Source organism: Clupea harengus, chromosome 14 (genome assembly GCF_900700415.2).
Source record: "Clupea harengus chromosome 14, Ch_v2.0.2, whole genome shotgun sequence".
Taxonomy (NCBI): Eukaryota; Metazoa; Chordata; class Actinopteri; order Clupeiformes; family Clupeidae; genus Clupea; species Clupea harengus.
In genome coordinates, this window is record NC_045165.1 from 16,078,762 (window position 1) to 16,104,560 (window position 25,799).

Here is a 25,799-nt window from a genome sequence, read left to right on the forward strand (position 1 = left end):
TTAAGGTTGCGTTTTATTTTTATTTTATGTATGTGTTATTTATTCAAAATAATTAAATAGTAAAGATGTGTATCTCTAATGGTCAACGTAAAGTTAACCGTCTGGTGTCGAACAATTCGCGTCTCTGACTCACTTGAGAGCCGTATCCAATCAATTTGCCCCCTATCCTGTTTACCCCTAAGGAAACGCTCGTATTTTATGAGGTTGCACGAGATGCATTGAAACACGATGGATCTTGTTAAACTGTTAAGGTGGTTGCGTTGTCTGTTATTCATTGGAACGATGCATTACTTATCCCCAAGTCCATTAGTTGCCCGTAAACAAACAAAATTCCCCTCTGTTTAATGTAAAAGAATGTTCAGCCGTTGCAAACTGCAGTCAGGACGTCCCGAGGTGGGTACTGGATGCTTGTTTAGACTTGAAACGACCTTTATCTGAAGGTATGCAGTATGTGTCCTGCACATTGGGCTCATCAAAGCAACTGACAGTGCAATTGCTATTGGCTTGTTTGAAGTACTAACATGCCTCTATGTGCAAATTGCTTTCCTAGGTGAAAGTGTTTGGTGTACCACTCGAAGGTTTGCCCCATTGTCCCCTGCTCGATTATGGCAGCGTACCAAGGTGAGTGTTGTTTAATTTCATTAACTATATCTATTATATTAATTGTATTGTATCCATTAGTATAAAGTGATTTTTTTTTCTCTAGGTGTGTCTGTGCATGTTGTATGTCATAAGACAACATTTTCTGTCAGTCGAGCTAACTTTTAACACTTCAATGTTCCCAGCTTTCTTGTGGACGCCTGCACATATCTAATGGTGCATGCAAACACAGAGGGTTTGTTCAGAAAGTCGGGGTCCATTGTTCGCCTGAAGGCTCTCAGGGTGAGTGATTGCTCCGTCTGACCTTTCTTCGGCTTTGGGGGGACCTTGGCTGGTGAGCTTTGTTTGACTAGGTTGGATGGGGTGTTGTGTTGTCGTCTGTGTAGGCTAAGCTGGATCAGGGTGAGGACTGCTTGTCGTCTGCTCTCCCTGTGGATGTGGCCGCACTGCTGAAGCAGTTCTTCAGGGAGATGCCGGAGCCTGTGCTGTCCACGGAGCTGCACGCGTCCTTCCTCAAGGCCCAGGAGCTGCCCACAGAAGAGGAGCGGACCTCGGCCACCATGCTGCTGTCCTGCGTGCTGCCTGATCGAAACTTAAACACCATGCGGTACTTCTTCAGCTTCCTCCAGAGTGTGTCTCAGAGGTGACTCTATCTTTAACTATACTTCTTCTTTTTTGAGTTCATTATGTTAATGCACAGTGTTTTGTAATATCATATATTCACCTATTCTCACATATTACGTATGTGACTATGCCTGCATGGACTTCTCTAGCCTCTGTGTCTGTTTATACAATTACTGTCGTATTTCTGTTTGTGCAACAAGTCATCTACCTAATACGTTTATTTTGATCTAGTCAATGTCATTTATTATTGTCATTTATTTATCTTGGGTTTGTGTTGCCTGTTCTAGGAGTGCTGAGAACAAAATGGACAGCAGTAACCTGTCTGTGATCTTCGCCCCTAACCTCCTGCACTGTGCAGAGGGGGCTGAGAAGATGAACGCTGCCACTGAGAAGAAGCTCAAGCTGCAGGCCGCCGTGGTGCACTGCTTCATACAGAATGCGCGGGACTTCGGTATGTTACGGCCCTCAAATACCTTTCTGTGGACTTAAACCAAGTGTGCTATCTCCACCATCCAGTTTAAGGGAAACGCCTCGAAAGCTGGTCTGACGAGGTTTTTGAAGTTGTTTGCAATTCACACTGATTTGACCTGAGGAAAACTTTGCTCTTTGCTCTGAAGGAAATTGTTGTTTAATATTGCATTAGTTAAATTTGTTTAGAAAGGGCTTTTGTGTAAAGTTTTATGTAATATGATATAGGTGTATATTTTGGGTTGGTTTTATGTTGTTTTTGGAAACGCACGGCAACACTAGTTGAGCCACCAAAACGCATTCAAACTCTGTTTGAAACAAAACAATTTTGTGAGTGCTGTGCAACAGCTCAGTCAACCGTTGTGAAAGCTCCGTCTTGCCACCACTCAGTTCTCCAAACGCTTCAGTCGAAGTTCAGTGGTACAGCAGCATGTGACAACAGCCTTGCTGTTTGTCTTGTGACAGGTGTGGTTCCCCAGTTCCTCCAGGAGAAGGTTCCAGCCATGCTGGGCTGTGGGGCTGGTCTCTTCTCCCCGCCACTGGACCACGTGGAGGAGAACAGTGCCAACTCAGGCCTGAGGAGGAGCGGGAGGCGCAGCCTAGGAGGTAAAAGTTCTGTGCTTGAAGAAGGGATTTCTAACCATAAACTAACCACATCTTAGACTAACAACACTGGTTTTCAAGGGATGGTTCAGCTAAAATCAAAGGAACATTGAATGTCACTTAATGGCTGTTCTTCAAAAGTTCTCCTTTGTATGTCGCTTTGGATAAAAGCGTCTACTAAATGACTAAATGTAAACATGTCTGGTGTAATATGCAGCTTTTGATTTCTCCACAAATGCCCAAAATGTTTTGATAAAATATAATTTGGAGGATTGGCTATTGGACTATAGGACTAATAGAACTTTTAGACTAATAGGACGCTTATATATTTATTAATTTTTAACTGAACGATCCCTCTAAGATGATTAATGTTGGTGTTTCCAGCAAAACAACTGCTTCTTTGTGGCGACTACCACAGTGTCAGTTTTTGTTTTACGTTCCAGATTTGGTAAATGGAGCACTGAATAAGTTTTTAGTTAATAGAACCCCTACAAGCACCCCCAAGTCTGAAGAAAGGGGTAGGTATTCAGGTCGTCGCCGCGCACGCTCTAAAGAAAATAAAAACGCCCTCATTAGTCATAACAAGCTTGTTCCTGAATGGCAGCCAAAAGCCATTGCTTTCTTGATCTGAGGAAACTGAAAACCAAGTAGTTGATTACGCGCCTACAGAATGACTCTGTTGTCTGTGTGTTTATGTGTGCACTCTGCTCATGCAATCTTCAAATTTACTTGCTGAAATGTGATCGTGCCTCGCCTGCAGTTCTTCAACAGATTCCTCGGCTTCTGTCTGTCAACGCTTTACTGTTTTCTTGAAGTCGTTAATCAGTACTGTGATTTCTCACCCACTGCTGCAAGCCTCTGTCATTCTCTGCTGGTATGCTCCCATACAACTGAAGTTATAGACCGTCTCTCGCCTGCTTACAATCTGTAAACCCAAAGTTTAAATTTTTTTTAGTTGGTTAAACCTTTGTGTTCTTTTCTAGTGTTTTCCTCTGCAACCCCAGTGATTATGACGCCCAGGACCAAGCGCAAGCTTCCCATGGACTCGGACCAGAACCGCGAGTCCTCCAACAAGAAACGCAGGTCCATCAAGAAGAACCTGGGCATCGAGCTGCTCCCCCACGTCTTGTTTGGCGCTGGGTCCACCCCTGGATCAGGTCAGCACTGGCCAGCATTCAACCGGAACTGACATTTGCTATTTACCGGATAGATATTTATATAAAGCAGCAGTAAGGAGTTTTGGCCTAAAACAATTGAGTTAACTATCTAAAAGGCATTTAAAACCTTGCCAACAACACAAACGTCCTATTTGGCAGTGATTTAGACAGCTTGCTACAATCCTAAATGGTGTCTTGGCGCAATGTCGGACAGCGAAAACTTTTCCTACATGTTCACGGGGCGTTCCGTGAAATGGTGCATATCCCGTATAGCTACACATGTGTTTATCCAGCATTCACATGGACATATACCATTAAAATATATGTCCTTATAGAAAACAACAACAATATTGTTGCATAGTGTTGCTTTAAAGCTGCTCAAAGGGTGCTTGGCTGAGTGGGTGTTGTGCGTCTCTCGTTGTTACAGTACACAGCGCCTGTTCTCCTTCAGTGGTGTCTACGGGCAAGACCACCAGACTGGCGGTGAGCTCTGCCCGCAGAAAGAGCAAAAGGCTGAGTTACAGAACCCATCAGATCAACAGGTGAGATGAATGTATTGGCTGTATTATTCGAGTCTCCCCACTAGTGGGCAGGTTTCTTCTTAGGAGTAAATCACAGTTTTATATGCTAACATAGTAATTGTTAATATAACTGTGTGTGTGTTTTCAGGCATGAGTCAGGCAAATCTGGTTGCTTTTCTCCCAGAGTTCCTAAGAAAGATGCAGCCAGGAAGTCCCTGCGTCTGCGCTTTAGCCTGGGCAAAGGCATCAAAGAGACTGTAAGTTCATACCCCCATCTAAAGCCCCACACGGGACTGGTTATGAAATGAACTCCAATGCCCACAAGCCAATAAGCTCTTCACTGTAATCATGTCTGCATCTACATGTTGAGACATCGCATGATGGCACTTTTTCAAATTTTGGTATCTTAACACTAATCTTTTAATCAATGGAGAAAATATACCACTAATTCTGTCGAGGCTGTCAAATTAAACATTGGCAATAGGGGGCGGGATTAATTTCAGCCCTCTTTGGCTATGAGATTATTTTTGAGATGTTGTGTTTATGTAAATTAGTCCTGAGTAAGTATACCAAATGTTAATCAACTAAAATTAGCATGATGCAATCTTTTGACCCTAATCATGATATCTGTCAAAAAACATGGCATATTGAATGTCTCTTATGTTTAACATGTATGTAATGTTTAACTTTATAGAGATATATATATATATATATATATATATATATAGGTGGCACTTTAGTTAATAATTTACTAAATTTGTTTTAAATGTACAAAATTAATGTGAAGAGTCTATATATGTATATTTGCTACAAATAATAAAAATGTATTTACCAACTATTCCAATAGCATTAGTTTTTCTTTCACTGCAATGAAAGACGGAATGAAAAACATTTCACCCATAACTACAAGATTTCAAAGTCCAGCAGTGTAGTGTAAAGTTGATGAGCGTCCCATCAGGGATGCAGTGCTGCATGGTTGAGAAGTAAAATGAAGGTGCCTCTGTTCCAACAGACGTTTGGCTCACAGTCTCTCGGAGTGGCAAAGGGATCAGAGACCATTGGCTGGCGCCTGGCCACCCAGGACAGCACCACCAGTTTTCACGTCACCAAAGAGCCTGATAGTAGCCCTGCTGTTATTTTACGCAACAAGCACGCGTGTAAAGGTATCACCTTCTCATCTCCTCTTTTTTCAGTCATAGTTTTTAAAGATGAGAGTGTTTGCCCATCAAGTGTCCTATCAAGACTGAAGCATTATTTGTTCAACAATCTTTCAGATTTAAAAAAAGGAATTTAAGACCTTAAGAATTCAGCTGTTAATTACTTGGCATGTTAATTGAAAGGCCCCAAATGTGCATATCTTGCTTATTTATTGATTCCATTTGAACCTTCATGTCATGCTATTATCCACTGGTCCATGCCGTGTCAGGAGGTTCCTCAGTATATCCTTGGGAGAACAAGACAACAACAAAACTAATTAAATACAAATATTACTTTTATACTACTCTGAAAAGTGCCAGAATTCTGTCGTTCTGTGAGTTAATGCATTGATTTAACGGGTAAATTCATCCGGTCTCCATCCAGTCACCAAATACATCAGCCAATCGGAGGACAACCTGCTGTCTCCCCAGCATGGCCCTGAGGACTATCGGAGCTCCTGGAATGGCGAGACGCCTGACGGGGCCCCACCTTACCTGCACGACTCCTTCTCTGACACCCCCATGAACGTGTGCCTGAAGAACAACTACTTCTCCGAGCCCGCCATAGTCAGCGCCAAGCCCCCCGCAGTCTGCAGCCTCCCTAAGGCTATTTGCTGCGCCACTAGTGCCGAGAGCCTGGACAGCGCCTGTTCTATCGCAGAGGAGGGCTCCTCGACCGGGCCCACCCTGCTGAAGATCAATAGGGCCTTCAGGGAGTCTGGCAATGCCCTGCATGCTGTAGTAAAGGACCACAGCGCCTCTTGTGGACGGGAGGAGTTAGGACAACAGGAGAGGAGCCACCATAGTGAGGCCCAGGCCTCTGTGCCAAAGGGCAGTGAAGAGACACTGAAGAGCGAAGGCTGCTTGGGTGTCCTCACCCCTGCCTATAAGTGCGTAGTGGACGAGCAAAATATCACATTCGGACAGATCGAAATCGTCCCCCTGTCCCCTCTTCACATTGACAGTGCCTTGTTCGAATTCGGGGGATGGGACAGCAGAGAACAGTCCAGGGGGACCTTGGACATGTCCACCTGTGCCGTCTATGGCAGCCGCGACACCCTGGATGAGCTGGACGAGGCGCCGGAAGCGGTCAACTGCAGCCAGCTGATTGACGCGTTGGACATTCAGAGTCCCGTGGTGTTCCGACTGAACTCTGTAGGCTGCCAGTCCACACCACACAAAGCCCAGCAGGAGTTGTTTAAAGAACCTTCACTGGTGCAGTGGGAGAGCTGTGGAGGTTCTAAGCCAGGACGAGACACGGTTGAACCAAAAAGTGAGGCTGCGCTCGCCAAGCCAAACAAGGAAGGCGTGGTCGTGAAGGTGGCGGACCAGATCCAACGGTTTAACTTGCTCACTCTCAAATCGCCCCAGGGTAAGAGGGTCCGATCGCCCCTCAAGTTCCAGAGGACGCCTGTACGCCAGTCCGTTAGGAGGATTAACTCCCTCTTAGAGAACTCCAGAAAACCTGGAGCCCAATCGGGATCCCTCGCGAAGCCTCGCCCCATGCTGAAGACCACCAGCCTGGACGCTGGTCTTTCCACCGTCACCCAGCTAAAGCCTTTCCTTGCAGATCCCTCTCAAGAAGATGCGGTGATCACCAAGGTGCCATCCTTCTCCAAAACCCGACCCCCAGTCCCTCCAAAGAGGGTTTCCATCCGTAACCCCTCTAGGATCCCTGCCCTGGGAGACGTGACCAATAAGGTGCCACAGAGGGCAAACGGTGACACCCCGGTAGCCAATAGGAGTGAAACATCTGAGCCCCCTCACAAGTCCCTACAGCAGTTGGTGGAGAAAGAAGTGGGGCACTACAGGGGCTCCCCTAGGTACCCCCTTAATGGGGGCAGGCTCCTGTCCGCTACCAAACCCATAGACCTTTGAGACGTTCCCACTGCTGTTGAGTCTGGTGCCATGAGACGGCCATGAGACTGTCGGTGACTTGACTTCTCAACTGTTCCTTATGTTACTCTTACTTATTGTTTGTTTCAGGGGTCTTAATTTATTTTTATCGTTATTTTTGTAGAGCAGCATGGTTAGTTGGGTGAATGTGGTTGAAGTTTGTGTTTATGCTATGGTATAAGTCTTAAGGCTGTTGAAGGTAGACTTGAGTAGAGCTTGTATGTTAAGGAATATAGAGAGTTAGTGTGCTGAGAAGAGTAGTGTGGATGAGTGTAGGTGTTGTGGTTTGAGAGAAAGCGGATGTGTTTTCCACAGAGGATTTGAGTGTGCAACTTTTTACTTGTATTTGCTTTTATTTATGTACTGTATGTCTGGTGAATTCTTTGAGTCTTCTAAGAAGATGTAACTGCAACGGTGAAATTATGAACAAATGTTGTCAAACAGTATTAGCTCCTGAAGTCTGCTTTAAATTTGCTGTCCCATATTTCAATACCAAAACAGAAATTGCAATCTGAAAGTGGGGGGAACAAAAGTTTTCAGAAAATTGATTTTTATTTTTTATTACCATATAAATGATATCCCAAAATCCAACTTTGTCCATTTGTGTTGGCCTCTTGTTACTGGTTTTGGCCACCAGGTGGTGCCCTCCGCATTTCCCATAGACACGCTTAGCTTTATTGCTCAGATGACCCTGTTGCATTGACAACTGAACTGAACATTTCTTTTTGACCCATTACATAATTTCAGTTCTAGGTTACTCTTAAAGATGTCTCTTCTAAAAGCAAACCTTCGTGTTATGGTCATGAGCGCCTTGCCTCACTTATTGTGGAATTAATCAACGATATGTCATACATCACTTGTCCTAAGGAATCCGCTCCTGGGAGTTCAACAAACATTAACATCTTATTTTAAAATATATATTTTATGTTGACGATGACATTTCTTTAAAACTCACCTAGAAATATAGCGTACAATGCAAATCTGACAGTGGAAGTTTCAGTCGACACTGAACCGCAGTGTTGTTGGGTAATTACAGCACATTTTAGAAGGCTCGTGCAGTTATAATGTATAACTCTTCCCGCGGCTTTGTACCTTGCATTGCATGCTGCTGCCAGTTCCAGTTGTTTCCTTAGATTGGTGGCTATCCTTTTTTGGACAACACTTACCTGTCAATCATGTACACCTCAAGAACCGGAATGTAATTTCAGGTATGTGATGACAGGTACTTTAACACACTTGTGTGTGTCGGAGAGTGCGACACGGATGTTATGTGCAACTAAGCTTTGTCACAACTTCAGGTTTTATTTAAAAATTCATACTTTTAAGTGGAGAACGGAAACAGATGTGCAAGTCAGGTCCAACTGGATCATCTCCTTTTCTTCCTAACGCCCAAAATACATGCAAGCGAATACGTGCTGCATCACGTGCCAACCGGTGCCATTTTTACGCGTCATTATTCTTATACCCTTGCTGTTTCAGAATATGATCACAGGAACTACAGCTTTGACAATCACGCATCTAGTTGTGATGTATTTGCTCAAGTCAGCCTTGACAACCAAACTGTCCACAAAAACCACAGTTCATACTGTGAGTACAGTCTAAGGAATATGCAGGATGCTAGTCAAGATCCTGTGGAACTTTACGGTCACGGCAATGACCTGTTTGAAGTTGCCGCCCACCTCCCATAGCCTTATTACGGTGGTTTACCGCCTAAGCAGCAGGGATGACCTAATACGTACGCCTCGCGTCATGCTCATCAGCAACAGATCCCTCTCCTTCGCTGTCGGCGCTACGAGAATTCACCCTCTATACACAGATAACAGGCTTAATTGCGATACGATTATATACGAGGAGAATATCCAGTTTGCACTAGGCGCAGATCCTGCGCGGTCGATCCCCGATTTCTGCGGGTCAGGGAGTATACCTGGGGAAAGGTCCAAGACCCGGAGCTGATTGGCAGCATCTGTGCCTGGTTCTAAAGCTCGTCGGGGCTCGGGCCAAGTCTCCGGGGCAATTTCCCCAGGAGATGGACGTGCGCGGATCCGCCAGTGCGTAATGAGGCATGGTTGGGGCCTCTCTCGCTGTCCCGCCGTTATTAAAGGCCTTGTAGATTGTAATGTTTTGGATGGTTTCGTCTCCATTAAAGGGGATTTGTGAGGAATTTGGCTTTCTCCTACACAACCTAATTACTAGTGAGGCGGACTGGAACAACAAATACTCATAGCTCAGTAAAAGGGAAACGATCTGTCACTGGTTTTCCCCTCTTCAGCGGCTACAGTACTATTTTTAAACCATTGCAGGGAGGTTATAACTGTATTTCACAGAGCTTTTTCATCTCAGTCTGATTGCTCAGCTGCAGGTTCGATGTAATGTCATAATGGCAAACCTCATATAGTTGCCAGTCTCTCAATTTTAGTGATTGATACAATTTTTCTTTAATGATTTGAAAGGCATCACCTATAATACTGTCTCTGCTGCTCATAGGCCACAGTGTGCTGTTCTGTGTGTGATCCATACAGTGTATTATTAAGGCCGTTCAAATCAGGGCTAGCATCACATTTTGGACCATGTGCACAGCACTATTTGAGACCTACCTTTCTGGATTGGGCGGGGGGCTTCATTTGGACATTTATAAAGCCCCCTCCCCCCATTCCCAACACACACTTTCACTAACCGCCGTGGTTATTTAGTTCCGCCTTTCCAACCCCATCAACTGTCACACCCCTGATGCATAAATGCATAAAACCATGCCACCACCACCACCTTTTTTTTACCTTGTAGTAAGTCGAGTATGCGCTAACAGTGGCCACAGAGAGACAACCCCTAACCAGCAACCAACTTCTATAACTACCCATCCATCTGAGTGGCCAAGGTAAAACAGACCCACTGCCAACCTCACTCAACCTAACCACAATTAACAACCTCCTCTGTGTCGACCAGCCCACTCCTTGTGACTACAAGTGAAGAGTGCGAGGTGAGTGGGCATACTGGGGATAAGCAAGCCCTGTACCTAAAGCACAAATAAATCTGTCTACCAGCTGACTTATGTGGCTGAACCTGGATGCCAGCCTGTTTAACGCGTGTCTGTTGCTGTGGCCACATCATGATAAAAACAAACCCTGTGCTCCTTCAACTACAGTTAACCCATTTTGGTGACTACCAAACCTCTTCTGTGGCTATGTTCTGTGGCTACGTGCCGGCTTCTATGACAGCAAGTTCATGTGAGTGTCTCAGCTGCTGTGGCTATCCTGAAGTGAAACAAGCCCTCTCTGCAAGTGAACCTCAACTACAATTAATATGTGTCCACTCCTATGGCTACAGAGCCATTGAAAGTGTGTACCTCAACCAAAGTTAGTCCACTTCAGTGCGAATGAGCCCACTCCAGTGGCTACCAGCCTGTCTGAAGTCTGTCAGCAGCAGTGGCCATATACTGAAGTAAAACCAGCCCTGGTGCCAGCATACAAAGGTCTGTTCCTTACATTTGAGTGAAGGAGGAGGGCAACTCTGTAGCTTCTGTGATGTGATGTGCTGTGTGGTGGGGTGAGTATGGAGCGTGCCTCACAGTTGTTCTGCTGGGGGGAAAGCTTCCCAGACTTTGGGCCCGTGACTGGGGGCCATGTGTTGAGCACATGGGGGATGCAGAGAGGCGGCGGGATTTCGGGAAGTGTTGTTGTGGCACAGGAACAGAGAACCTGGGGGACGCCGACTGCCGCAGTTTTCAAATAATGCGGTTGATGTGGGCATTCCTTTCTCTAAACTGTCAGGGTTTATTTTTTTTCCACAACATATTTAATCCAGATTCAGGTAATCTAGTACTTCTGAATTGTTAGGGTACTGGATGCTATTAATCAAGAATGCTCACATATGGATTTGGAACTGAAATATAAATTGGGCCAGAATTTCACTACATGCATCAGATTGATCATGATTCCACTGATTTTGCTTGACATGTAACCGTTAAAAAACGGCTCACAGTCTCAAATAAAGTGAAATTAATTGGCAGGATATAGGGCAAAACCAAATGCATGCACTAACTGATTTGTCTTGGATGAAAGTGTCTCATGAGTTTATAAATGTAGCCCCATTATGCTCAATGCAAACTGAAGTTATAGGCTAGATAAGTTACAATCTGAAAGAACCTGTATTTTGAATTGAATACTTTATTTATGTATCAGCGTGAAGGAAATACAAGTTTCTTAATGCTCTGCTTTGAAGGTAATTAATATCACACTTACATTGACTTCAGTACATTTATTCTACATATTTCATCATAATTTTGATTTATTTTAAGACAAACAATTTTCGTGTTGCCCTTTCATATTTTATGCCATCGGGAACTTCATTTTGTCGTGACATGACAAATTGCAGCATAAACAAAGCAGTTATCAATGATTTCACACGAAGATCCGGAATTGAGCAAGGTTTAAAATAAGCTTATTTTAAAAGGGTTTAAAGAAATTTAATAAACACACTGAAATAAACAAAGACCCAGTGCTTAGGAAAAGATTTATTGCGTTTTTTTGCTGAGAAATTCTTTGGCGTTCGCCCCTCCAGTACTTCCAAGAGGATATATCTTGAGACGTCAAGTAAACTATGCACTGACAAAGTAGGCCTATTACGTGAAATATCTGTTATTTTCCAGTGTTATGACAAAAAACTTAATGTGGCTTTTACTAACAGGAAAAACGCTATTGCGTATTGACCTTATATTGGTGGAATTTTGGAGGTACGTTCGATTCCGCGAAGCAGTAGACTATCAAAAATGAATTTCACTGGAACTGGTTCCTCATGAAAGCCATAAAAAACTATTTTTCGAAATACTAATTAACTAATTAAATAATTAATTATAAATGAAAGTAATACAATTAATGAATGGTGTCAGAGATTGTGATTGTACACCTCGATTCTGAAAACAATATAAAGACAAGGTTTTGTAAACAAACTTTAACCAATAATATGGTTTTCCATTTCTTAACCACCATTAGTGTAATGCGTGTTGTTAACTGTTTCAAGCGAGGCAAACAGTGATTTTTGTAGTAGAATCATGTTATTATAACAGACATAACTGTATTCACAAACACACTGCATAATCATCAAGGTAGACTCTAAGCCAAGGTTTCCAATTCAAAAACTGCGCCCTTCAGAACCACGGAATCCAGTTTCCATTAAATCAATTTCAGCACTCATACACCCTCCCTTTAGATAGTGCGCTGCCGTCTGCTCCCTACAAGTAGATTCGGGAAGTGTCGGGTGGGCGGATAGTTTTGATTTTCCTTACATCGTGCCTAGCCAATAATGTGGGGGAACTGTTGTGCACATCTCAGCTGGCAGACATTTAAAAAGGAGACAGTCCGGCGCTGTTGCAATTTGTATTAAAAACCCAACCTCTCTTTCTATGGAACCGTTAGAAGCTTCAGACTCTCTCCGTGGCTTACTCCTGTCCGGTCCTCTGTGTTAGCAACTCTCTCCGCGGTTTGCCTTGGACGGAACACAGCAAACCGTTATATTTTTAGCATTTCGACTACTTGACAGGTGAGCGTCTTTTTAACACTTTTACAGACTCCTTAAAGCTGTTTGCATGCCACGGTTGTTATGCGTTTTATCACACGCTGTTGCGTCCAAACCTCTTTGGTCACGGTGCAGGTGTCAATTAGCAGGACATCTGTTGCATTTTCTAAAAAAAAATAGGTACAGATCAGGTTATTGAAGTTAATGTCAGCACTTCGGTGATGCATTTGTTAATCTGCTAACACACTTCAGATATTCTTATGGTTGTTAATCTGTACGCACTGTGCATTTTTACAAACTGGGCATCCAGATGATATGAATAGCCTACCTCGACGCGCAGTTTTTATCAGTTTATATAGTACACTATAAGCCTAAATGAATGGCATATGCTGTGACCGTAAGATGTATTGATGGATAGTAAAAGTAACGGTACCCTGAAGGGGCGCATTAAGCTTGCATGTAGATGTGAGTGTCAAAATGTGATGAAAGTTTTTTTTAATATATTTGTATTTACTACAAACGACGTTTTAGTATCTGATTAGGTATGGCACAGACGTTATTTTAGAAACCTTTGTTAGTCATTGAATATTAGCTCAGTTCCATCATAGATGTAATGTGTTGTTTTAATTTATCTCTTTCAAGAATGATGGCATCCGCACGTGTCCTCTGCAGCATGATTTTCGTCGTGGGGCTTCTCTCCTATCCAGCGGATTCCAAACGGAACCGAGGATCCCAAGGTGCCATCCCTCATCCTGACAAAAACAACCCAAACGAATCAGAGCAGCAACCTCAGACACCGCAGGCGGGCTCTGGCTCCCAGGGACGGAGAAAGGGCCCCCATTTATCCGCCGACGAAGTGCTGGAGTCCAGCCAAGAGGCGCTACATGTCACCGAACGCAGATACCTCAAACTCGACTGGTGCAAGACCCAACCGCTGAAGCAAACCATCCACGAGGAAGGCTGCATCAGCCGCACCATTATTAATAGGTTCTGCTACGGACAGTGCAATTCATTTTACATTCCTAGACATGTCCGCAAAGAAGAGGGAGCCTTTCAGTCATGTTCTTTCTGTAAACCAAAGCGATTTACCACCATGACTCTAACTTTGAATTGCCCGGACCAGCAGCCGCCCACCAAAAAGAAGCGCGTGCAGCGCGTAAAGCAGTGTCGCTGCATCTCTATAGACCTGGACTAACGCTGATGCCTCGGTACACCAAGCAAGCACGGGGTTTCAGAGAGAAACATTCAGAGACGATCTTGTCTAAACTGAAACCTTAATACAATGGCAGAGAAGGAGACTGGTTTCATACTCACGCGATAGAAAATCATGTTCACTATAGTTTTCTCTCCAGACGCAGTTTTACGTCCACTAATTCACTTGGCACTTCAATATCCGGATGGACACAGCAAGTAACACATAGACACAAAATGACAGACAGACCGACACATCTTTAACTCACGTTCACTCTGGGATGCATTAAAAGTTGGGTCAATTGCATCATGGAAGCCAAAGGAGACTATGTTATGGTCTGTCGGTGAAAACAGCCAAACACGTTGGGGGTAGCCTTAAAAGACAACTTATTGGCCTCTCAGACTTACTGTGGCGTGGTCTCTCCCTCTCTACCCTCCTCTGAAATGAATTTACTGCTTATGATTTCCACTATGTGGAATTGGAGAAACAGTATGGCGATTTTATTTAATATCTGGGACACATATAAGAATGTTTAAACGAATTTCTCGGAATCTCCATTGCCCAATTATATTGCCAGATTATTGTGCAATTATAGCCTATAGCCTCTTCGGATCGGTATTTATGGAATGGAAATCTAAATGCAACCACCATTAGTTTGGCTATACGAGAAAAAGCAACATGTGCTGGTGTCTCTTCCTTAATTTTGTTTTCTAAAGTTGTACAGAATGTTTATAATGTTGTAGATAGCACGGTTTATTGTGTTTATTATATGGTAATCACATATATTGTTGTAATGCACAACAGGATTGCTGTTTATTCGATGCTAATGAAAATACAGCAATAAAACGGAAAACGTATTTCGCTCTACCATTCCTGCGACATTTTTCATTCTGTGTTACATACCCACTGTGGCAATCTACCTCACAGCCGGTTCTCTAGAAGACCATAAATTACTCCGAAACAGCAACGAGTCCGATTTCATGCAGCGCATTTATACATCAAGTTAACCCGAAACACCAAATAAAAACATCTTCCACGGCTATGGGTTACTTTCTTCTCGCTCGGAGCCAGACCCGTGCTGTGACTTTTATATGTTTCTTGGACCCTTGGATACATTTCGTCGTAAAACGGTTTAATTTATGAGGAAAGACCACAAAAGACTCGATTAGATGTCAGGCCCATCGCCCCTTTCCATAATCTCTTCAAACGATGTTATCCAGGTTTATGGAACGCTCTCCACTGGCTCGCAAAAGTTGCCAAGGTCTTTATGCTCTTATCTCTCGTCTTTAGTGATGTTCACTTTGTGCCTTGCACAACTTGCATACTACAATACTGCAGAGGGCCCCTCTGCCTCTGACAGTCAAAGTAAACAAGAGTACCATGTTCTGTGCCAATCAGACCATCTACAAATCAAGATGCATTTAACGTCACAATCCTTCGTAGCACTCTTTCTTAACAGGCTTTCGAAGCGCATCGTGGTGGAATAAAGCGGTTATTGCGCAGCTTAGCTTTACGGTGTGCCCACAAGTAGGTAAAGTGTCTTAAATCAGTGATGTCAGCGGCACGTGCGAAAATTGTGACACTAGATTGATTCTTGACTATCCCATGGAATTCACCATTAAGGGTATTCTGCACTAAAAAGGCTCCACGGAACTCATAGCCTATCCAGATCTTTATCTGAACATCTTATTTTCATTTGATAAAAATATCCGTCGTATCTTATATTTTGTCTTCCATTTGGTACGGTAGCATGTGAGGGGTGTATGTAGACAATGTTGTGTTCCCGATGGTTGCTGAGGAAATTCCTTCCAAAATAGGGTCACTTTCAGGCCTGGTAGTGATTTGAAGAGGTGATGGATAGATCCAAATATATACGCACCATAGAATTGAAGTAACTTTATTTTTAAGTCTCAACGTCATTTTAAAGTTTGACAGAGCTGCGTTGAAATATTGCACAGATTTCAAACGCATGATTCCAGAGGAGATTTTCCAGGATATGTTATTATTAACCATATACAAGGTTTTTAAAAACGTTTCTTAAAGGCCATGTGCAATCATTTTGCCTCTTTTTTCTCAGTGGGGACTCAGTTACGTAAGATAAATGCAAAGATGAACGTATTGATTTTAAGCCTAATACAGGGCTGAGGAAAACGAAATAGTTGAATAACATGCTTCATCCATAACACATGTTGAAAACAACGTATCCAAACCCAATGAAATGATATCTAACGAGGCAACACATCGTTTCATCATCGTGCTACTGATAGTGACATATTTATTTGTTCATTTTGACATTTGAAGAGAGGCTAAGAGTGTTAAACCACAGAGGAACATGTTATAGGGTCCGACAACAGAACTAAAAATGCAGCATAAGCGACAACATACGTAGGTAGCAGCTCTGACACCGGAACGAATCAAGGATTGCTCCGCCAGAGCCGGGCCAGATCAGTTCCGCATTCAGCTGTGATTGGAGGATATTTCAGATTTAGAAGACAAAACCTGCCCGAGGTAATACAGAATTAGATGCAGTGTACATCCGATAGATATTTTTGATATGTGCAATTGTTTGATACAACAAAAGGCAGTTTTTTGGTATTCCTATGATAAAACATTGTAAAAGGCAATGCTGGGTACTGTATGCATGGTCATGTCTGCCTTATGTATGTACATGTATTTAATGACAAAGTCCTGGATGGATCGGGCCCATCCTGTTTCTCTGTTTGTACTGAGGGACTATGGTGAAGAAACAAATACTGTATATTCCACATGTCTGAATCATTCTCATATATGCGGTTAGTCACAAACAAAATTAAATCCTCAGAATTTAGGCAACTGACATTTTGGCAAAAAAATAAATCTCCTGCCTTTTCATATAAATATGGATCCATGTCACCTCATGAAGGTTTTTACTATTATTTAACTTTTAAAAGCATACAATAGAAATATTTAGTTAAAATAAATATACTATCCATCTTTCCAAAAAATCAAAATGAATATGATTTTTAGTACAAGGTGTGAATTCACAAAGGTTTTTTTACAGCGAAGAAAATCAAATAATTGCATAGGAGTTCAAAAAGAAGTGCAAAAAATGCAGTACATCTGATCAGGTACGTTTTGGCAAAGGAAAACACGACAAACTAACAACAGCTGTTGAAAGCAGGAAAGTGCTTTAGGACTGTGGCTTACACATTATGAGGACAAAAAGGACAAATGTCACCTATTTGAACTTGACAGAGATCTGTCTGAAGGTTGAAAGTCCGCTACTGTATATTTTGTTAACCAGATGAAGCACCGAACAAGTTCAGCTCTTGTATCCTAATGGAGAGATTTTCTTTGAGTTGAGGATGAACAGTCATGAAGTTTCTAAGAACCAGGCACTGTAGAACTCCAGTCTGGTGATGTCTGGCTGTCTTCCAGTAGGGGTCAGTCTGGTTCAAAAAAAAAAAGGAAAAAAAAAGAAAACCAAAACAAGCAACACCCAAATTTTCCATCCACAATGACACTCCTGGGTTTTCATCAGAGAACAACGTATACACATTGGTAGTGTAGTAGCTCTAGTATGAACTCAGGGTCGCAGACATGTGGATGGCTACAATGAAGTTAAAGAGGTCATCTTTAACATATTTACCTATTATTGCTCTTGTCTTCTCAAGCCCCGAACTGCTGCTAGTATGATTGCTTTTTCTGCTATGCTCCTCTTAGCTTGATAAAGTTGATCTGGTCTCCACCAGCTCTTCAATGCAAACACCTGTAGGTACTGGGTCTCAAATGTCTCTGCCAGTGCTGATTTATTTTGATAAGAACTGCATCCTTGATGAGGAGACAAGCAGATAAGCGAAAGATGTCCCCAGCACCACAGAAGGAGGCCTACAAGCATGAAGAATCATGAGAGAGAGAGAGCGAGATCGATCATATCATCATCAGTTCAACGCCACCAATCCCTGAAGCTCCAAAAGTCTTCCAGTGTTTCAGTTACAGATTCCTGGATCTTCCAGGCATGGTGGTCCTTCTATGTGCAAAAGAAGCTGCATTGCAAAGGAGATGTCTACTGTAAGTAGTATACAGTATGCATACTGTTACATGGAGTATGCAGTGGGTCCTCTGTAGTGCACTGGGAAGGCTGAGGTATGAGTAAGAGGCATATGGTGGAGGGAAGATGGTAGTGCTTGTTTTATTTCTTCTCTTTCTCCACTCTCAGCTGGAGGGCACACTTGCTTCCTTCTGGCGTAGTCTCTCTTTCTGTGAGTCAATAAGCAAGACAATGTCATCTATTAAATGAAGAAAAAGATCAACGGGTATTTGGCAAAGCAGGGCAAAATCAAACAAAGCTGGGGAAACAACTGATGAGCCAAGAAGACGAGTTCTCAGAAGGAGAAAAAGCGAAAGAGAGAGAGAGAGAAAGCGAGAGAGGGAGTGGGAGAGACAGAGACAGAGAGAAGTAGGGAGGGAGAGTCAGAGAGGGAGAAAGGGAATAAAGAAAGAGGGGAGGACAATGACCAAGGTAGTGTGACAGAGAGGTTGGTCGATGAACTGAGAGAAAGAGAGAGCAAGACAGTCAGGAACAGGAAGAGAGATGATGGAGGGAGAAAAAAGGAGAAGGAAGATAACAGATGAAAGAAGAGGGCATGAGGGACTGAGACAGAATGTAAAGGTGAGGGACAGAGGGAAGAAGAGTTAGACAGAGAGAGAGAGAGAGGGGAAGAGAGAGAGAGAGTGAGAGGAAGACCGAGAGAGAGAGAGAGAGAGAGAGAGAGAGAGAGAGAGAGAGAGAGAAGAAAGAGAATGAGTCTCTCACCAGACTGTTTGCATTGATCTTTTTAGTCTCCACCCTCTTCTCTGCAGTCATCTTCTGAACAGTCTGCTGCGCTTCCTTCAGTCTGCAGCACACACAGTGATGTCATGAAACCCCAACCCACCATCTTCCCAATTTAAAACACACTGCAGCATTATAGATAAGCATCTGCCCATAGGGAACTGTCAACTGCAATAGGTATATCCTCACGTTACAGTTCAATCAGCACCCAGGGACATGTAGTCTCTATCCCGCCAGTCGGGACAGGGCAGGAAAACGCCATATGGGGACAATCAACATCAGTGACCGCATTTGTGTCATAGCGCAACAGAAGAAAAGACTGAGCGAGCTCGTATCAGTTGACTGCTCAGATTTGGTTGCAGCCAAGAGAGTGTGGGTCCTTTGTAGTGTCTCCTGATGACAACCAACAAGAGGCTTCTGCAAAGTTCACGTGCATAAATCAGTGGGAGACTCGGAGCAAAGTAGTCTCGCAACAGTGGGCCGGAGAAGTGGCAGCACACCTCAACTGGCTCTTCTTTCGTCGAGGGAGAGAGGGGGCAGGAAAACGAAACGAAACAACATTTTTAAGCTGCAGAGTTTAAGTGGGGGGTCCATTCGCATCCTAAAGTTCGCATCGTAAAGTTTCCCATCAGATGTTGATTTGTGACTGTCTACCCTTACTGTCCCTTGGGCTACTCATTGTGTGACAGTTACCCTTCTACTCCGCAGTTGTGGTGACACCACAAGGGACAAAATGACAGTTGGTCGCGAGTTTAAAAACCTTATTTCAGTTTTACGGCTGAATGGGCAGTGTAGGCTGTGTTTTAAATCAAGTTAATTGTACATAAGCACTATCAGCTGTGGGCATTGTAAGGCTTGGGTGCCCAGTAAACAAAGTGGTGAGAAACTACTCATGCCTCGCTTAATCTATACAAGACGCTATGATTGCAAATGCACAGATTTGTTTGGGTGGAAATATTTGGGCATGTTTGCGTTTGTGTATGTGTGTGTGTAGGGGGGTTAGAGTTCATCAATCTACAAACTGATGGATTAGTAAGCAAGATAATGTTTCACCGATGTCTGGCAGATCTGTTAGTCTAATAATCAGACTAAAAAGTCCCTTGTCTGTAAAGCCTAGGGTCCAGCAGAAATGGTACTGTCCCTACCATGTGACGCCACCCACCCCCTACAGGATGCCCCAGGTCAGATGCGACACCATAAATCTAGCCCCAGGCTTTGACGCGGTACCAGGCCGTAGGCCGGGCCAGCCTCACTTCTCTTTAATGCTTTTTGCTAAAAAAAAATTCCATAACAGCTCCCACCCTGCTGCCAACCCACCCAGAAAAGTACTCGTTTTCATTTGTCTACACACTGTCCACAGGTTTCATTTGGGCCCATTTGGGAGCGTTTGGCGTGATGTGTGACAGTGAGACGCGAGGCCGGCAGGCAATCTGGCTTGTGTTAAAGCAGCTGGCGCTATGGTGACTAATTGAGAGACTGTTCAGGGGGGGGAAATACATCCCTCTGGTCAGTCATGGTGTGAATGGCTCATTTCAAACACTCCAAATCCTGATCCTGTGAACACCTATGATCTCTGAGGAGTAGGGAGAAAAACGCAGGAGATTACTGACGGCAATGAGTGAAGGAGCTTTTCCTTGCCACTGTCTTCTTCAGTTGTAGTTCACACTGCATAAATAATTGTAGATAATTTGTAAAAGTCTATTTCCTGCAGGAGTTCCTTCTCTTAATGAACAAAATGTCACTATACTATTTATCCAGGGGTGCCCAAATGTTGCATTTGTTTGTGTTTGTTCTAAGGGTTCAGGCCTTAAGGCTTCTTTACTTGAGACAACATTCTTTGTTGATGGATAAATTATAAATTTAATCAGGCTGAAACCGGCAGATAGCCTTAGACCTAAGATAAGCTGTCTGCCTTGACGGTTATGAAGGTGATGCAGGCATCCACCCACCGCTCTTTGGAGATGTTTTTGCCCTCGCGCTTCCAGGTGTTCTTGAAGTCGTTGCAGAACTCGTACCACAGCATGAAGACGTAACTGGGGGCCACCTCCTTCTCGCCGGACTTGGGCTTCAGCCCGTAGTAGTTTACCATGTCCTGGAATCTGTGGGAGAGAGAGAGAGGGGAGCGAGGAGAGAGACAGACAAATGGGGAAAGTCCTGGTCATTCGGTTGCAAATCTTTCGGGCAAAACCTTTACGCTAGGAAAAAAAAGCCTGGCACATTGTACCGTTGGCCAGGCCATGGTTTACAAAAGCTATTAAATCAGAAAGAGAAAGGGAGAGAGAGCGAGTGCGAAAGAAAAGGGTGATTGAAATAGAGAAGAGATGGAAAAAAGAAGGCAACAGTGGGAGGCAGATAAAGTAAGAGTGAGATAGGCCTGTGAGTGAAGTCTTGAGCCTGGTTCAAAAAGCAGACATTTTCATCTGCTATAATCATCCTGACCTGGGCAGAAGGTGGGGTGCACTGGATGAGGGAGAGAGAAAACGTGGAAGGAAGAGAGCGAGCGGGGGCCATTTGGGAGAGAGAGATGATCACCAGAGCAAAGAGAGAGAGAGAGAGAGAGAGAGAGAGAGAGAGAGAGAGAGAGAGAGAGAGAGAGAGAAAGATCCACACCAGCTGCAGTCCAGCTAGGAGAGCTCTAATCAGTTTTTACTAACAAAACTCTCCTGGGCTTCTATTAATACTCCCATCAGAAGCAGCCGTCAGATAAGCCATCCCAAACAAAATTAGATTGAGCTATATTTACAATTACACAAATCCAGCACTGATTACAGAAGCACTGACTCAGAGGTGAATGGTATTGGCCTGTGTTTATGTGCACAGCCATTTAGCTTCTACCCAAGGCCACTACTCGCCACTTTGAACTCAGATAAAGATCTTAACAAAATAAAATTATGTTCAAATTAGATTTTCAGATATTCAGTGTACACTTTTATTACCGACATTATCCACTGTGCAGTGGCTGCACTCACACTAGCAGTTATGTATTCTGCCTGGGATCTGAACTCTTGACCTCAGTGGTTTATCTTGAGCAACCCAGTGGAAAGCACAGTCAGGTGATGTCATGCAGTTTGTCAGCAGTTCTCCTTGTCTTGTTAGCTATGCTTCCTGCTGGTTTGAGCTCTAGTAGTGGAGCTGAGGCACCTCTGGTTTGGTTCCTGTATGCAGACACACTATACGTTCCTCTATACGTGGGGCGTCTCTCCCTGAACCCCAGTCACAGGTTTGGGGAGTGGTCACTGAGGAAGTTTGTTCGTATAGGTGATCTGAAAGGGATTGTTAAAAACCAAAAGGTTCAACAAAGCTTCAACGGAAAATTCTTTAACAAAAGTCCTTGCTTTGGTTCTGTGAATGGTTCTTCATTGTTAAAAGTTGTGATAAAACTGATCTCCCGCTGAAAGGTTTGACGGCAATGAGAGGCATCTTTATTCAACTAAAGAACTAACGGTTCCTCTGGTCTACACAGACAAACCAAAGAACCCTTAACAAATTCTTGATTGTACCCTTACTCCTCAGAGTGCAGGTCTGTTGCCATAGTTACAGCTCCATCACTGCAGTTGGTGTGGGACAGATGTAGCCAAAGATGAGGGATGAGTGTAGGCTCTCAGCAGGGACCATGGGATCCAGAGGCAGAGGGCTTTCCCCTGGGGCCCCATGACATTACAGAGAGTTTAATCCGGAGGTGGTCACGCCTACCAGCCCAACACTGCTCTGATCCAGAGGGGCTTAGTCTAATAGCGCCACTGACACACAGATACATGGCAATGCAAGCATGTACTGTACACACATGCACTGCTATATATGCTGATTATGTATATACCCGCGCGCTTACCCTCAACATGAAAACACACTGAGGCACACAAACACATATAGACACACACACACTGAAACACACACACACACACACAGACTCCCTGGCCTCCACATAGGTTATGCCCTGTTGCAACGCTAATGCAAGACATGTTGCTGCAGGGTAGAGTGAGAAGAGGGGAAAGAGTGGAGGGAAGAGAGAGGAGAGGAGGAGGAGCAGGAGGAGGAGGAAGAACAAGCGCTGCTTAACAATGTGTGCTGCAGACGTTCCATGGCAAAGATGCTTCCCATTCCCGGTTATCCGTCATGTGCGGGGACACAGGGCCGGAGGCAGTGCCGTCCATCATGCCTGAGCAGAGCATCTCCAGACGTACGCAGAGAGAGACAGAGGGAGACAGAGAGAGAGAGAGAGAGAGGGAGAGAGAAAGGGAGGGAGGGAAAGAGGGAGAGGAGCGTGGAGGGAACGGAAGACAGGAGTGTTTAATTTTCCGGGCCAGATTTTCCGCCGGCATTCCCGGCCCTCTCTGAAGTCCTTTGTAGAAGCGCCGCCGGACGCTCGCGCGTGATTCATGGTGTCTATCTCCTATTGGCTGCTTTTACAGCCGTGAGGGTCAGGTGTCAGCGTCGACACAAATCACAGAGCACCTCTGCTTCACTCTGCTGTGAGCTTGCAGAAATGCCCCCACCCCCCACCCCCCACCCCCTGCATCCCCGGCAACCACATCGCCCAGATCACAAGGTCAGCCTGTGCCGCTGCCATGACGACACTGCTGTCCGTCAGAAGGTTTACGACTGTTGTGACGCACATGCCCGCCTGAAGCACGCCTCTCAGAGGGAAAAACTCAGACGGAGGAACTCGCATTGTTGTTCTGTATTTAAAAAATATGTGTCGAGAAATGAAAAAGGCATGTGCATTTTAAAGACGGGCCTCAGCCCGTTGGGGAGTTTATATTCCTGTCCTGAGCATCTTTTTTCTTCTGTGGTGGATAAATCACCATGAATTAAGGTTCTTCTGTGAGTCGCAGCGAGCACGCATGGATCTCCTTTAGTGCAGGCACAGCACATGAGTGATGGGTCCCCTCCAGTCATGTAAACATAACAACAACAAACTGAGAGAAAAATGAACTGATCCATTAAAGAGGAATCCATTGGATGACCTTGGTGCAACACAAAATAAACCAAGTTTCATGCTCAGGGACTTATGTTGACAATACAAAATTTCTCTCCAGACAGCAGGGGAGTGATCAAAGAGGGTTACACATCAAACACGCAACAGCGCATGTTACAATGCACATAAATACTGCAACGCTTGTGATTTGATCGCATGATAAACGCAACAGCAGGGGAAAAGCTGTCTGCGCTTTACGACGACAAAACAAGTATATAAAGTGCTGAGGTTTGCTCTGGGTCCAGGCTATATTTCAAACAGACAGCCAGTGTACGGTATAGAGCTGTAAAGATGGCCTTAAAACGCAATGGCTCCTCCTCTATTTACAGTTGCACAGCTTGATGGAGTTTATGAAGGACCCTGGTGCTATTCAATGCTGGAATGTAAGCAATGTACACAGAGTGATTTGTGTGTCAAACAGAGAACTAACGTTAAAATAAAAGGTGAGGGTAAGTTAACGAAAGGAGGGAGAGAGAGAGAGAGAGAGATTAGCAGGTATGGATAGAAGGCAGAAGACAGAAAGGTCTGTGAACTGTGGATGATCAAAATGTGTTGTACTCAATCATCCCCCACTTCCTTTTTTGCTAGCCTTCATGGCAGCAGTTCAAGCTTATTCAACTGGTGTCCGTGATTAGAGCACACTGAATATGAAGGCTTTACTATTTCTCCTGGGTGTCATGCCTTTCTCAGTCTGGGTGGGTGATATGTAGACAATACATCTTGATGTACACCACGCTCCCACTTGCTGCCTCTCTCTGGCTCTGTCCCCTCCTTTCTCTTTCTCTGTCTCTCTCTCTCTGTCTCTCTCTCTCTCTCTCTCTCGCTCCCCCTCTATCTCCTCTCTCACTCCCTCTCTCTCTCTCTCTCTCCCTCTGCGACCCACACAGAGCCAGATCTCCTGAAGCGCAGCATCCCTGCTCTTTGAGGCGAGGGGCCAGTGCTGAGGGCGGCCCACCCAGCTCAGGTCCTGTGCTGCCGTGTGGCCAGTGGCCAGTGGCCCGCCGGCTCGTATTCATCACCGCCGTGTCACCTTAACGACGTGTGGCTATGGGAATGTTGGGGGGGGGGGGAGAGAGCCCACAGCCAGGGGAGCGAGGAGCGTGGGGGTCTGGGGGCTGACGCCGGGGTCCCGAAATTAAAGCCAAATTAAAAGTCCTTCAAGGGCCCGTGGAGCCGCTGGGAGCTTTTGATCAATATCAGTGAATTCAGCACCTTCATTAAGAGGGTGTGAGCAGAATAGGAGCTGGCACACACACGTGCACACACACACACACATAGACACACACACACACACACACACAGACACAGACGCACGCACGCACATACACACAGACACACACACACACACACACACACACACACACAGACACCCATGCGCCCACACACAGACCCACTCACACTCAAACACTCACCCTCATACAAGCACACTGGTTGTGTGACAGTCTGCATGTCTATGCGAGACTAAGATTGTGTTTGTAAGTGACAAAAATGCACAAATGAACAGAATTTGTATGAAGAAGAAGAGAAGAGATGCCGTGCCAGAGAGTATGAGGTTGTGTGACGGATGTTTCTTGCGTTACCTAAAGAACTCTACGCTTGGCCACAGTTCACAATACACTTGAAAATCTCTTTCGAAATTATAATGTTGTCCCGACCAATCAGCACAATAATTGTTGATGGCTTCAACATTTCCACTTTCTTTTTAGGGGCGGGAACATTCATATTCTATCTGGAGTTTGTTCTTCCAATTGGAATGGCAACAACTCTTCAGTCTATTTAGACAAGGAAAAATAATCCATTACTTTTTTTCCAGCGTGTTTTCCAGCGTGAGTGTTTCTTCTCCTGCAGCTACAGTATGAAATGTTCCAGATATCGCCTCTCGGCAGCAGAAACGTCTACTTGGATGTTTCGGTATAAATCATCCCTAGGCGATCTGTGCGTGCGCTGTAATAAGCAGTGAGGTTTTCGCCGTACCAAACACAGAAGATAAGGGCCTTGATAACGGACTCTGTGATGGTAAAACAGTGGGGGGGGGGGGGGGGGGGGGGGGGGGTGCAGTGTCTGCGGCGATGTTCCTCGGCAACCCTCCAAGCCTCCTGTCGAGAGGAGGTTGCCGTGGAGTCTCCGGGGTTATGGGGGCAGAAGCCCAGGAGCCCCAGTGTGAGTCTGGAAGTCACATCTCCTTATTCCATCACTCTACACACACACACACACACACACACACACACACACACACACACACACAC

At 44.5% G+C, this 25,799-nt stretch overlaps 3 protein-coding genes across 5 annotated transcripts in view; 2 read left to right on the forward strand and 1 right to left on the reverse strand.

Annotated features, from left to right (window-relative positions):
* arhgap11a (Rho GTPase activating protein 11A) overlaps positions 1–7,656 on the forward strand; it is an 8,686-nt gene extending 1,030 nt beyond the window's left edge. The window contains exons 2-12 of one of the 3 annotated variants that reach the window (XM_031580096.2): positions 551–621; positions 786–882; positions 987–1,243; positions 1,512–1,675; positions 2,158–2,298; positions 2,739–2,813; positions 3,279–3,452; positions 3,880–3,994; positions 4,122–4,230; positions 4,986–5,136; positions 5,555–7,656. In XM_031580096.2, the coding sequence (XP_031435956.1) occupies positions 551–621; positions 786–882; positions 987–1,243; positions 1,512–1,675; positions 2,158–2,298; positions 2,739–2,813; positions 3,279–3,452; positions 3,880–3,994; positions 4,122–4,230; positions 4,986–5,136; positions 5,555–7,047 (2,847 nt within the window). In that variant the 3' untranslated portion in view covers positions 7,048–7,656. Of the gene's footprint in view, positions 1–550; positions 622–785; positions 883–986; positions 1,244–1,511; positions 1,676–2,157; positions 2,299–2,738; positions 2,814–3,278; positions 3,453–3,879; positions 3,995–4,121; positions 4,231–4,967; positions 5,137–5,554 lie in introns of all 3 variants that reach the window. The other 2 variants (XM_031580095.2, XM_012836661.3) reach the window with 2 other exon arrangements.
* Positions 7,657–12,186: 4,530 nt separating this feature from the next.
* Positions 12,187–14,635, forward strand: grem1b (gremlin 1b). Its single transcript, XM_012836786.3, has 2 exons — positions 12,187–12,597; positions 13,216–14,635. Exon 2 carries the CDS (start codon positions 13,217–13,219, stop codon positions 13,766–13,768), a length of 552 nt encoding a protein of 183 aa, XP_012692240.1. The 5' UTR covers positions 12,187–12,597; position 13,216; the 3' UTR covers positions 13,769–14,635.
* Positions 14,636–16,009: 1,374 nt separating this feature from the next.
* LOC105908184 (formin-like) overlaps positions 16,010–25,799 on the reverse strand; it is a 78,248-nt gene continuing 68,458 nt past the window's right edge. The window contains exons 17-19 of the mRNA XM_042709836.1: positions 20,528–20,677; positions 18,561–18,642; positions 16,010–18,004 (exon numbers count right to left, since the gene is read on the reverse strand). Of these exons, the coding sequence (XP_042565770.1) occupies positions 17,960–18,004; positions 18,561–18,642; positions 20,528–20,677 (277 nt within the window). The 3' untranslated portion in view covers positions 16,010–17,959. The remainder of the gene's footprint in view (positions 18,005–18,560; positions 18,643–20,527; positions 20,678–25,799) is intronic.

What these genes read in the sequence shown, in the direction of transcription:
- grem1b (XM_012836786.3), top strand. Translation starts at nt 13,217, where the DNA reads ATGATGGCATCCGCACGTGTCCTCTGCAGCATGATTTTCGTCGTGGGG.